Source organism: Mastomys coucha, unplaced genomic scaffold (genome assembly GCF_008632895.1).
Source record: "Mastomys coucha isolate ucsf_1 unplaced genomic scaffold, UCSF_Mcou_1 pScaffold6, whole genome shotgun sequence".
Taxonomy (NCBI): Eukaryota; Metazoa; Chordata; class Mammalia; order Rodentia; family Muridae; genus Mastomys; species Mastomys coucha.
Window position 1 is genome coordinate 127,843,583 of NW_022196912.1, and position 14,376 is coordinate 127,857,958.

General features: G+C 38.8%; 3 gene segments (V, D, J or C); all 3 read right to left on the reverse strand.

The window, feature by feature from the left end:
• LOC116080189 overlaps positions 1 to 14,376 on the reverse strand; it is a 1,139,691-nt gene that overhangs the window by 682,839 nt on the left and 442,476 nt on the right. The window contains 1 exon segment of the C gene segment in view: positions 13,676 to 13,686. Coding sequence covers positions 13,676 to 13,686 — 11 coding nt within the window.
• LOC116080190 overlaps positions 1 to 14,376 on the reverse strand; it is a 607,419-nt gene that overhangs the window by 589,456 nt on the left and 3,587 nt on the right.
• LOC116080186 overlaps positions 1 to 14,376 on the reverse strand; it is a 1,015,034-nt gene that overhangs the window by 578,920 nt on the left and 421,738 nt on the right.

Consider the following 14,376-nt stretch of genomic DNA (forward strand, 5'->3'; position numbering starts at 1 on the left):
GTATAGCCCTGGTTGTCCTGGAACTCACTCTGTAGACCAGGCTGGCTTCGAACTCAGAAATCTGCCTGCCTTGCCTCCCAAGTGCTGAGATTAAAAGCGTGTGCCACCACCACCCAGCAAGGGAATCAGATCTTGTTACGAGTTGTTGTGAGCCACCAAGTGGTTACTGAGACTTGAACTCATGACCTTTGGAAGGGCAGTCAATGCCCTTACCCACTGAGCCATCTCACTAGTCCTGTAATTTAAGTTTTAAGATTAAGTTTGTTGAAATATCTGCCCATTTCTCCTTAAAAGAAAGAACGTTGCTTCTTAGTTTTTCAGTTGAAGAATTTATTCCACTGTGAAAGAAAATGTGTTTTTGATATCAAAATGGTCCTATAGATTGTGACATTCTATTTCTGTGATAGAATAGTCCCAGGAGACTGATTTAATTTCAAGAATAAAAAGATAGTGATATGTGGTCACATCTGGTTTTAGTCTTTAAGGAGAAAACATTACAACTCGTTAGGGCATAGTCTCTTGAGGGCTTCACTGGTAAATTGTGTTACATGTGGTTCAGTGAGGGGAAGAAAATCTTATTGAGTCTGGAAGCTCATTTGTTATTGCACAACTGCTCTTCAAGTTTTTTTCTGGGTGTACAGTGAGCACCACCTGCTAACTTTCATTACTTCTGCAGCAGGGTTATTCTTGTATGACTCAGAACCTTTCTCTGACTGCCCCAGTTCCTGAATAATGACAGAAAGATTATATTTATTTATAAGCTTTTGGTCTTATAGATAGGAATTCCTTCAACTAACTTGTAGCTCAATTAACCTGAGAAGGGGCTGTCTCTATAGCTGTTGCTTTTCTGTGGAATCTGTTCCTTTGTCTGGCTTCTGTACGATCCACCCTCTCAGAGGAGAAGAGGAGGGGCCATGGGGAGAGACTCTGTGGGAGGATTTGTTCAGGGGAACAGCAATCTGGTTGTAAAATGAACAAAAAATAAATTAATGGAGGTCCTGAAAGTAAGAGGAAGTATACAACAGATAAAAGAGGGATTTCAGTGGGGATATTGATGTGTACCATACTCAGGTAAGAAAATCTCAAAACTATTTTAATTAAAAATTATAAAAATCAAGAACTAAATCTAACCTCTGATCCAACACTATGCTGAGTGGTATGTGTTCATACTTAATGGGAAGACCTGGGAATCCATGACATCTATCCTCTGTCAGAGTTCCAAGTCCAGGGCTGGTCTGGTTTTCATGATCATAGTGAGGCCTTGTGTGCATTTCCCACTTTTGTATTATAAGCTATGAATCGAAATCACTAGCTATCAAAATATATGAATTAGTTGAATAAACAATTAAGAACTGGTAAAGAATTAAAGAAGTATGTATTATTTATTATACATTTATGGTATAATTCAATGTCTTTATTTTTTTTTACCACAGATACACCTCTCTCTGCTTTATGTGCTCCACAGAGAATATTATAATATTCTTGTAGTGAGAATTTTAGTTTCTTAAAACATTCATAATTATTATTATAATTATATGCTTTTGTTTTAATCTAAGGTGTAGGATAGAGGGCTGCTTCAGATTGTCCCCTCATGTTGATTATGATTTACCTTGTCCTCTAGTAGAGGCATGGTTTTGCCAGCTGCAGACAGTTTGTGCATTTGTGTGACATTTGGAATTCTGGGAACTTTTCAGAGTTTATATACGTGATAGATCCCTGAGAGCTGAGGTTGTTCAGTGTTGCACATTGTTGGTAGGGGCTGGTTGTTTGATTGCTGTTGTTTTTTGGTTTGTTAAGAATTAGTGAGCAAAGAAAAAACAGGAAGAAAGTAGATCACTTTTGGGTGAAGATCAAACTTGACCCAAGGAACTTGACACCCCTGTTTAGCAGGGTGTAGCCTAAATATAATATTGTCCTCTCTTGATTTATCCTTTATTATATTCTATTATTATAGGATTTGAAAGATATAAAAAAAGAGGGGCAAAAGATAAAAGAGCCCAAAAAGTAGCCAGAGTCTTGCTGCATACACTGTTGGAGAAGTAACAAAAATTGTGAATGCAGATATTAAATTAAGAAATTGGTTTCAAGTATGTATTTTAGTGATGATTTATGGAAAAGAATTAATTGGCCTGAGAAAGAAATTATGTCACCATGTCCATTTAAAACAGCAAAAAATCATATAAAATAACTAAGCAAATGAAAGACATATATAACAAGAATGTCAAGGCCTTCACAAAAGTGAACAAGATATCAGAAGGTGGAAAGATCTTCCAAGCTCCTCCTGGATCAATAGGATTAACATAGTGAAAATGTCCATCTTATCAAAAGCAATCAAGAGATTCAATGTATTCCCCAACAAAATTTCAAAACAATCATTTATATATATATATTGAAAGAACAACTCTTAGATTCATATTGAAAAACAAAAACCATAGGAGAACCAAAATAATAATGAATAAAAAAAGAACTTACATTGGCATCACCATTCCTCAAGCTGTATTACAGAGCAATGGAGTTAAGAATTGCATGAAAGTGGTGTAGAAACAGAAACATGGATCAATGGAATCTGATCAAAGACCCAAAACCAAACCCACAAAATAATGGAAAGTTAATTTTTGATAAGGAAGCCAAAAACATACAACAGAAAAATGAAATCATCTTCAACAAATGGTACTGGACTATTTGGATGTCTATATGTAAAAAAATGAAAGTAGATTGATTCTTATCACCCTGCATGAAAGTGAAGTTCAGGTGGATCATGGACTTCAACATAAACTGTATATATTATACCTCTACAAGAGAAATTGGGAAATATCCTTGAACTTGTAGGTATAGGAGACATTTTCCTCAACAGAACACCAATGGCTCAGAGTCTAAGATGAAGCAATTGATAATTGGGACCTCATAACATTGCAAAGCTTTTATAAGGCAAAGGACACTGACAATAGTACAAGTTGGCAGCCCAGAGATAAGGAAAGTATATTCACTAATCCTAAATCTGAGAGAGGACTAATATCCAAAATTTACAAAGATCTCAAGAAGTTAGTCAATACTCTCCAAATAACACAATTAAAAGTAGGATACAGAACTAAAGAATTCTCAAGATAAGAAACTCAAGTGGGCAGGAAACACTTAAAAGAATGTTCAAAGTCCTTAGTTATCAGGGAAATGCAATCCAAAACATCTATCCTACCGTCCTCAGAATGATTAGGATGAAAAACTCAAAAGATAGTATATGCTGGAAAGGATGTGGAACAAGGAGAACACTTCTTCATTTCTAATGGGAGTGCATACCTCTACAACCACATTTGAAACTAATATGGTGGTTTCTCAGAATACTAGGCATAGTTCTACTTTAAGACTCAATTACACCAATCCTGGGAGTATACATAAAAGATACTCCAACATTGCACAAAAACACTTACTTTATTTAGTGAGAACTAAATAGTCATAAAAGACACAAGGACCTGGGATTTCATTGGGAAGTTTGGGATTATGTATGGAGAAGGACAAGGGCGATATCAAGAAGGCCATGAAAATTAATAGAAATCTGCAACTGTAGGGGGTGAAGAGTGGAGGCAGGCATGTACAAGAGCAGACAGAGATTTGGGAGATGGTGGGCACCCAAGACTCAATTGGGGTGACCTTAGCTGTGACTGACTACATTGGTGATTTGAAACCTGAAGAAGCCACCTCCTGTAGCCAGGCAGGAACCTCAGTGTAGTGATAGAGACACAAACATACCCATAAAGCTTTCAACCCCAACTATTCCTGTCTACAAGAGATACTGTCTCTGTGGATGGAGCAGAGACTGAGGGAATGGCCCTAACTTGAGACCCATTCCATGGGCAAGTACTAGCCCTTACATTATTAGTGATACTCTGCTATACATTCAGACAAGAACTTGGCATAATTGTCCTCTGAGAGGCTCCACCCAGCAGCTGACTCAAACAGATTCAAACACACACAGCAAAATAGTGGATGGGGATGCTTATAGAAGAATAGGAAAGATTGTGGTCCATGAATAGGATAGGAACTTGACTATAAGACAAACACAGTCAACAAACCTGGATGATTGGGGCTCTCAGAGTCTGAACCTCCAACCAAAGAACATAAACAGGGTGGACCTAGGCTCACTTTCATATATGTGGCAGATGTGCAGTTTGACTTTCATAGGGGTCCAGAAGAACTAGAATGGGGGATATCCCAAAAGCTGTTGCTAATACATGGGTTATGTTATTCTACGTTGACTGCCTTGTCAGGCCTCAATGGGAGAGGAAACTCCTAGACTCACAGAGACTTGAACCTTTGTTGTAGGTGAAGATAACCAGAGAGAGCCTAGCTGCTCAGAGGGAAGGCGAGGGGAGTAAAAGGGAAAGATTGCTATGGGTGAGACCAGAAGGGGGGTAGTGAGTGGGCAGTAAAGTGAATGAATAAAATAGAAATAAAATTAAAACCTAAGAATTAAACATTTCAGAGTTTCTCTGTGGGCATCTTGCCAGTTCCAGATAATTATGTTTTGGCCTTCAGTCTGCTATCAGCATGATGCAAAATCACCAATGCCTTCATCACCAGCTGCTATCCAGAGAGATAGAGATAGGGAGAGTTTGTGCTGGGCAGGCTTCCTGCATATTTGTCTTTTACTGGATTTCTCTGTGGACTTTATTCATTTCTTCTCCAGTGAACTTTATCACTGTCATAATGTAGTATTAAAGGCATTTGCTTGTACTTCATCTGTGTTGGGATAAACATGGCTTGCTGTAATTCTGTAGCTGGGACCAGTGTTACCATATTGCTGTGATTGTTGTTAATTTTGCTCTTATGCTGGCAAATAGACATTGGCTATGGGATTATTTTAGGTTCCATTGAAAGTGTTTGGGATTATTGTTGATGAATGAATTTATTTTCTTTTGGTCTCTGTTTCTGGTTTAGTCTTTTTGACAGAGTGTACTCTTCCTTGCAGGACCAGTAAGATGCCTCCACTGGATTTTTGTGTCCTGAGTTGACCCCAAGGGCTTTCAAGTTGCCTCAGGTTTTCTGGGGTTCAGTGAACTGAGATGGCCAGTAGCATTCTAAATACTGATGTGGCTCTTCAAGTTTTGCCTTTATCTCTGGAGTTTCCAGTATTGGTTTGTCCTTCTAGAGAGCAGTTGTCTTCAGCTAGGATTGTGGGCTGCGATGTGGAAAGTCAAGGAGAAGCTGCCACTGGATATTTCTGGATATAATTGAAGGAGTTTTAGTGTTATGTAGGCATTATATTACATGAAGTTTAAAGGACCAGTGTGGTTTCCTGTAGAGTATTAATCTTGTTCAAGAACTTTGAGTCAGGACTTTTTTTTCACCTATTCTAAAGTAGAATTCTTGTGCTTACTGAGTGCTGTATGCCACCTATTGGCACAGAGCTCCTCTGCAGGGATTTTTCTGTCTAGTTTCACACTGAAGTCTCTACACTGTGTGTCTTGCATATTATTGTGTGGCTGTGTCCTCAGCAGTTGCAACATTCAACCGCAGGAAAAACTGATTCTTGGATGTTTCTCTAGTGATGAAGATTTGGCTTTTGAGAGATGGGTTGGAGTTAGTGCTACCACCAAAGCTTATGTATCCCATATACTCCAGTTTGTTTCTGGGAACCTGCTGGATTCAGCTCCAGTAACTATTCATGATAGAGTAGCCAGTAACAGAACAGGTGAGTGACAATGACTGAGAGTGCTTCACCAGGTCAGGTCCTGACTCCAGAAGCTGCACATGGGACAGGATACCTTCAGAGAAGAGTCAATTCTGTCAATCACAAATTTAAAAATCCCTCATGGAGATATGTATGAAATGGCAACTCTCACCAGGAAACATGGTCAATAGGTACAGAAGAATCAACAGTCATATTTTGGCTACACCACCTTTCGTCAGAGATCAAACTCCAGTGAGAGAGATGGGTGCCACAGCTTAGGAGGGGATCTAACTTAGAGCTAGAAGTGGCATTTGCATTTAGGGTGCCAGTTTTGCCTTCAGAATTGGAGAGGGTAAATAGTGAATATAATTGGTTTTTGAAATAAGACCATCACTATCACTGGCTTCTTACAATATGCTATGCGTCTGGAATGAGAGGGGACTAAGACTGTAGAAATCACAAGAAACACCACTAGAAATAATCCCATCTTTGCTTTCTAGACCAAAATCCCCACAAACCATCTCTGTCTTGTGATGGTTTTATGTTTCAAGACCTTGACATCCTTTTTTTCACACTTGGACTCTTGAGTTCTTGCTTTCTTTTTAGTAATTCCACAATGTTCCCAGTTTTCTTCTCTTTTCCCACCCATTATATGTGTCTCCATATTTCATAAAACTTGATACACTGTACTTTTGAACAGGGTCTGTGCCTGACTATTGCTCCATCTATGCTCTATGTTAAGTATAGAAAGCACATACTGATAGAAGTAGCTTGGGACTCTGATTCTTATTCAGATTCTTACTCTTATTCTGACTCTTATTCAGATACCCCATTCATTCCTCATACTCTTCTGACTGAAAGTCCACCAAGTTTAGATATGCGACAATTCCAAGCAAGCATGTGTGTTACAGAGACCAACAAAATGCCTGAAGATGAATATACTAATGGATTTTTTTCCTCCATTGGCCTCTTTACAATCTGTGGCACCTCTTGGATTTTTCAACAAATGTCATTATATATTCAAAATATAATTTGTTTCCTCATCTTCTGATATTTTTTTTACCAGATGCCGAACCTTTTAAATATTGAAAATAGAAGTTTTTTTTATAATATACCCTGATTATACCTTTCCTTCCTTCTAAAATCTCTGTTACTCAGCAGCTATCCTCCCATCCAGATGTACCATCTTACTGTCTCTTTAGAAAACAAACAGGATTCTAACAGATAATAACAAAAATAAAATAAAATAAAGTTATAAAGTAAAAGCAAACACATCAAAACAAATATAAAAAAGAGCCAATAAATGTTAAAGGGAACAGATGTAGATGCAGAGACCCATGCATTTGGACACTCAGGAATCCCATAAGATCAGAAAATCAGATGCCATAATACACATGAGAAAGTGCATGTAGGATAAAATAAGATACAAATAAACAAAAGATGATAGATAGATAGATAGATAGATAGATAGATAGGTAGATAGATGATAAAATAAAAAAAAATTGTTGCAACAATTCTTTTATACCTAATGGGCATGTACTCCTACACATGCAGTCTAAACTCAAGGATACATTTTCCCCTAGTTAGACTCCATTGGAAAAAACTAATTATTAGCTTTCAGGTAACTATCAAATGGAGATAGCTTCTGGATTAGGAATGGGCACATGACTCCACTTCTTTCAGGAGAGTGTCCTTGGCTGTATGCACATGAACAATATAGGTAGGTCATATGACATTTGTATTGTTAGCTTTGGGAGAAAATTTCAAAATTCCATTGGGACTACAACAGGTTAAAACCAACCATCCACTATGTGTTTCCTTTCACCAATTTCACATGAGCATTTGGTATTATTTGTTTCCTTACTAAATTTATATTTGTTGCTTGGAGTAGATGAAATCTCATACTAACATTTTAATTTATATTTTCTTAACAGATGAAGATGTTGAATACTTGAAAAAGTATTTAGTATTCAATAATTTCATGCTTGTTTTTCCATTACACAAAGAAACTAAAAATATTTTGCCTATAGAATCAATTTATTTTGGCTGTTCAAAGGCTGAGGGTAGAATTCTGCACGTTTAATTGACAAATCAGTGAATAACACACTAAAACTATTTTTGTGTCTGATCTCACTCTATATCATGTATGGAATGCTTTTTTTGTTTGATCCACTAGAGTCTTGTCAGCTCATGATTGTCTGGTACAGCTTTTTGCAATGGTCTGTTTGTTATTTTTCTGAGGATCTAGGCAGCATAGAAGCAGATTTATGAATATCACAATGATTGTACCATATGTAAGGGTTTTGAATCTTCCTGATCATAATGTGCCACTAAATTGTCAGATCAGTAGAATTCTATAAACATATCTGATATTGAAATGAATACTGTCTCAAAAAGCTCCTATGATTTACTACAGTGGACTCTCTCTACATTGCCTTAACAAGAGAAGAGTAATCTCTGGCAGATGGATCATATAGAGCCAGTCTGTGATAATAGATTTTTTAATTCCCATGCATATACTTTCAACATTTTCCATGATGTATAAGAGTTCCTCCCTACCACAAGAGGATGAATTGAATGAGAAGGAGAAGTAGGATTATCTTTAGGAGGGAGACACCAACACTCACAGGAAATCACCTATCTTCATACTAATCTGGTAACCTAAGGATGAGAGGTCTTATCCTTGTCTACAGTGGGAGGTATGTCCAGATAATGAAATAGTGGGACTGTTTACTGGTGTGTCATTAAACTGCATAAATCAGTTTTTTTCCCCAAAGAACTCCTTCATGAACTTTTTCTAAATATGGGTATTAAAATGATGTCCTGTGTCTAGTCTAGGGCTTGGGTAGTTGGGTGACTGCTTGTTCCCCACTCCACTGCCATGCAGGCAATGGGCTGTGAGAAGGACCCTGCTCGAGGTGTGGGGAAGCACAATCTAAGGCCCCTGTGAGGAACCGCCAGAATTGGGCTTGTGGGTCCCCTGGCCGCAGGGAGGTCATGGATAGCAGGTTCTAGCTCTTGGGCACCACAGATACCACTGGATGCCATGGATGTGCTGAGAATGGAGCATGGGCCAGATCGTTCCCAGGGCTGAAGGGAAAGGAGAGGGAGGAGTGCTCTCTGGCTGTTTCCCATGGGGAAGAGAGTGTTCTTAGAGTGCTGGGGCAGTGGGCTTGGCTTGGAGGAGACCATGTCTGAGAACACAGAGAGGCTTCCTGTGGGAGATTAGATGTGCAGGTCTTTAGACCTGTTCCATTATTCCCCGTGGTGGGTCATGATGAGAAAGTGCAGTCCATGATTTCAAATCATTTATCATGGCAGAGAGTTGTGATGAGTGAAACAGTCCCCCCTTTCTCAGGGCAGGCCCGAAGTTATATACCTTTTGCAGGGAGGAATGTCTGGCAACGAGAGATCAATTGGGTAAGCCCATGAAGGCTTTAGGTACCTCATTAAAATGGAGATGTGTCTTGATGCTACATGATCTGTAGTCATGTCCTCCATCTATGGAGGGGCTTGAGTTGTTGCCCTATGTGACTGATGGACACAGAATTATGGAGAGCTGAGGCCTTGTTTCAGGAGACTGGTATCTGGGAGCACAGCATATGCCTTCCATCCCTTGCAGAGTTATCTGCTTGGTCTCCAGGGTTTAAACCTAGCTCAACCAGAAAACAAACTACCTTTCACAGTCCCACATGCATAAGGCTTTATCAAAACTGAAAACAATCAAAAGTATTATTGACTAATTTGTGAGAAAAGTGACAGTATTTATTTATGTTCAAATGAAATTTCCTGTTTTTTAAATATTTCCTTAATTTCAGCAGCAAAGGAGACATTACAAATATTGGCTTTCATACACTTGTTCTTTTTTCTCTTAATTATCTTTAACATTTTTTTCTTTTTAGATTCCTGTTGTTATCCCCATTCCAGTCAGTCTTCTGACAATTCCTCATCCCATCATTCTTCCCCTGTTCAAGAGAGGATGTGCCCACTCTGACTGTCTACTAGTTACCTTTCCCCACCAATGGATACTCCATTTAAGGACCCTCCCTTTGAGTCCTGAGTGTCTCTCACCACCCAATTCTCTGATACATTCTAGATAGTATCCCCAACTACTTATTGAAGTTGCCTGTTTCCATTCTTTCTGCTAGCCCTCAGTGCTTCACTCCTGTCCCCCAAATACCTGTTCATGTTCCCCTTTTCTAGTCCATGTCCCCTCTCACACCAAGATCCCCCACTCTGTGCCCTGTGATTTCTTTCTTCTCCCTCCCAAGTGGTATTGAGGCATCCTCATTTGAGCCCTTTTGCTTGTTAAACTTCTTGAGTTCTACATATTCAGGAACCACCATCTCTGACCTCAAGCTATACTACAGAGCTATAGTGATAAAAAAATACATGCTATTGGTACAGAGCATGATTTAGCTTGATCAGCGGAATAGAATTGAAGGCCCAGAAACAAAACCACACAATTATGGACACTTGATCTTTAACAAAGATGTAAAAAATATACAGGGGAAAGGAGGGGGGTGTGATGGTGAACAGGAGGAGGGGGAGGGAACAGTGGATTGTTTTAGTTTTATTTTATTTTATTTATTTTTTTCTTTTTTGGAGGGGAATCTGGAAAAGGAGATATTACAAATAAAGAAAACATCTAATAAAAAATTAAAAAATAAAGCATGTTCAATAAATAGTTCTGTTCTGTCGCTCTCTATGTAGAAAAATGAAATAGATCCATATTTGTAACCTGAACAAAGCTCAAGTCCAAGTGCATCAAGCACTGTCACATAAACCAGATACACTGAATCTAATAGAAGAGAAAATGGGAAAGAGTCTAGAACTCACTGGGCAGAGGAGAGAGGAAATGTCCTAAACAGACCTCCAATGAAGTAATATCTAAGATCAGTAATTAATAAATGGGACCTCAGGAAACAGAAAAGCTTTTGTAAGGCAAAGGATATGATCAATAGGACAAATCGGCAACCTACAGATTGGGAAAAAATATCTTCACTAACCACATATATGATAGAGGGCTAATATTACAAATATATAAAGAACTCATAAAGCTAACCTCCAAAAAACTATCAAAATGAGATATAGAATTAAATAGAGAATTCACAAGAGAGAAGTCTGTAATGGCAGAGAATCACTTTATGTGGAGATCTTGGGTCCACTTGGACTTGAGTTTTGTGCAAGGTGATAAATGTGTGTTCAATTGATTTTCATAACAACACTTAAGCCATATGTTGCCTACATTTTTCTACTTTTCTATTCCTTTACTTCCTTCTTGGTTATGCTAGGATGATTCAGTGCAAATGTTTGTTTAATCATGTAACTAAAGGGGTGACAAACTCATGTGACTCATGAATGAAAAAAATGCATTCTCTGAAGACTCAGGAGTTAAGCTGTTGCATGAAAACCATAATCAAAATAAACCCACCCAATAATGGAGACTTAATTTTTGATAAGGAAGCCAAAACCATATAATAAAAAATTGAAGATATCGCCAACAAGTTGTACTGGACTAACTGGATGTCTATATGTAGAAGAATGAAAATAGATCCATACTTATCATCCAGTATGAAACTGAAGTTCAGAGGGATCAAGAACTCCAACATAATACAGAGTATATTATATATCTACAAGAGTAATTGCAAAATAAACTTGCCCTCATAGGAAAGGAAACAATTTCCTGAACAATAGCTTAGGCTCTATAATCAACAATTGATAAATGGGACCTCAGGTAACTGCAAGTTTTCTGTAAGGCAAAAGACATTGCCAATAGGACAAATAGGCAGCCCAGAAATTGGGAAAGGATCTTTACCAATCCTGCATCAGACAGAGGCCTTATATCCAAAATTTACAAAGAACTCAAAAAAATTTTTACCACTATTCCAAATAACGCAAGTTTTAAAAAGGGTATGGAACTATAGAAAGAACTCTCAACATAGGAATATTGAGTTGCCAAATAGCACTTATAGTAATGTTCAAAGTCCTTAATAATCAGGGAAATGCAATTCAAAATATCCCTGAGGGTCTATCTTATACACCAGAATGGCTAAGATCAAAACTCATGATATGTCTGGCAAGGAAGTGGAGCAAAGGAAACAGTTCTTCACTTCAGATGGTAGTGCAAACCTGTACAACCACTTTGGAAATTAATTTGGCAGTTTCTAGGAATACTGGGAATAGTTATGCTTCAAAACACAACTATATCATGCCTAGTAATACTTAGAAAAGATGCTCCAACATCCCACAAATACATTTGCTTAACTATGGTCACAACAGCTTTATTTGTAATAGCCAGTAAATGGAAACATCCTAGATGTCCCTCAATTGAAGAATGGACAAAGAAAATGGGAGACATATACAGAATAAAATATGATTCAGCTATTAAAAACGAAGACATCATGCATTTTGTAGGTGAACTGAGGGAACTTGAGAGTACAACCCTGAGTGAATTGACCCAGCTCTGAAAGGACATGCATGGTATGTATATTAGCCATAAAATAAAGGTATCATGCTACATTTTACAAACCAAAAGATGTTAAAAAAGAAGGAAGGCTCAAGGGAGGTAGCTCTTGAATCTCAGTTAGATGTGGGAATTAAATAGTCATAAGAGACAGATGGAGAGAGGAAACTGAGAGGGAAGGAGAATGAGTATGGGAATGGGAGTTTTAGGGTCATGTGTGGAGAAGGACCAGAGAGATGGCTAGATGGCCATAAAAAATGAATGGAAGTCTGAAACTGTAGCTGGTGAGGAGTCAGAGGTATCTACAAGATGAGACAGAGACCTTGAAGAGGTCAGCTCAGGAACTATTGAAAATTCCCTCAGACCCCTCCCCTCCTGAAAAAGAAAGGTCATAGAGTACATAGGCACCCCTCCTCTCTGGAAGGCAGAGGCTAATTGCATTCCTCAGACCTGAGGTGGGGGCACTGACCATCAGCTACCTGCAGATTGTAGAGGCCAAGGGCACATAGACCCATTCTACAACTCTGGCTACCTACAGACAAGGGAAGTCCTTGCTACTTCATTCCCTAAAGACCAATCAGTTTATAAGTTATACTGTTCTGCTAGTCACATTGTGTATAATGGCTGCTTCTCTGAAAACTATATAACAACTCACTGAATGGGCTGTGTTGGGTCATTCTCTCTCTCCTTTATGTGCAGGGTGACCCCAGCATGCTGGGACAATAAAATCCCTCTTGTTTTTGCATCTATTCCCAGCTTTGCTTTGTTCATTCAGTGGGGTCTCCAGTAAATTAAGACTCACCAGAGCCTTACATTTGGTGCATTTACTGGGAAAGTGATACTTTATGGGGACACACCCATACCAGAGCATTGAATCAGAGGTCTTGATCACATACCATGTTTCTTGTTTATTTTGCTGTTTGTCAAAGTCTGAGTTTGTAAATCTCTTTGAACTTTCAGTTTGCTTGCAAGAATCATGGTTGCTGGGAGAGCCTATGGTGTCTGTTGTGGTCAAGTGCAGAGGGCAAATGTGCCTTAATGTCTTGATCAAGGGAAGCCAGAAGGATGCTTCAAGCCCCTAGGAGGGGGTCAAGAGGACTCTACTCCTTTTGGAAATGGCAAGACTGTAACTGCAGGAGATGATTCTTCTGCTATAATCTGGGTTGTCTGGCTCCTTTCATTTTGGCAGGGGCACCTGATTTGTCTCAGCATGGCTGGAGTTGACTGAGCAACTCTATTCTGTGTCCATGGAACAATGAACTGTTTGTAACTGGGCCCATGAAAGGGTTGAACTGTGTATTCATTGTCTTTCTCTGTGAATTTTGGACCTTGATGCCCGCCAGTGGCAGGGTCAACCTGTCTATGTGTTGATTGTTTTCTCTGTGTTTGCTTGTATCTTGTTCTGTGTTCTTGGACTTAGACTGACAACATTTTTTTTGGACATTGAGGGGACTGAATATACCCTTGTTAAACATCATAGTTAACCACATGTGCAGGGTGACTCCAGCATGCCAGAACAATAAAATTCCTTTTGCTTTTGCATCTAGCCCCAGCTTCACGTTGTTCACTCAGGGGGTCTCCAGTAAGTTAAGGCTCACCAGAGTCTTAAAACCTGGGATACAATAAGTGCCAGAGAATCAATGAGGATGACCTTATCTGTGAATCACTTCATTTGTGATTTGTAGCCTGAAGAGGTTACCTCCTGTAGCCAGGCAGGAACCCTAGTGGAGCTATAAAAATACAAACCCACGGACAAAGTTTTCAACCCCAATTTATCCCGAGAAGCTGTTACTGGGGTTGGTACAAAGGCTGAGGGAATGGGAAAACTATGACTGACCATATTTGAAACCTATCCTATAGGTAAGCAGCTATCCTGTACATCATTACTGATACTCCATTATGCTTCCAGAAAGGAGCCTAACATAACTGTCCTCTGAGAGTTTCCAACCAGCAGCTCACTCAAATAGATACAGACACCAATAGGGAAACAGTAGATGGATTGTGTTCAGAACAGATTGTTTCCTGTATTTAAATATGTATACCATAATTACAGACATATTTCTTTGGATATTTGGTTATTTCAAAAATTATTAGAATGCATACTTCTGTGGAGGTTTTCTGAAAAGTGTGAATTATAAGAACATTCAGACTTAGAATATTTTCCCATTCACAGCCCTTCTCATCTTCTGTTGACCTGGAGCTCCCTTTTGTGCCAGGGCCCTCTGCTGGCCATCAGCACCTTGTG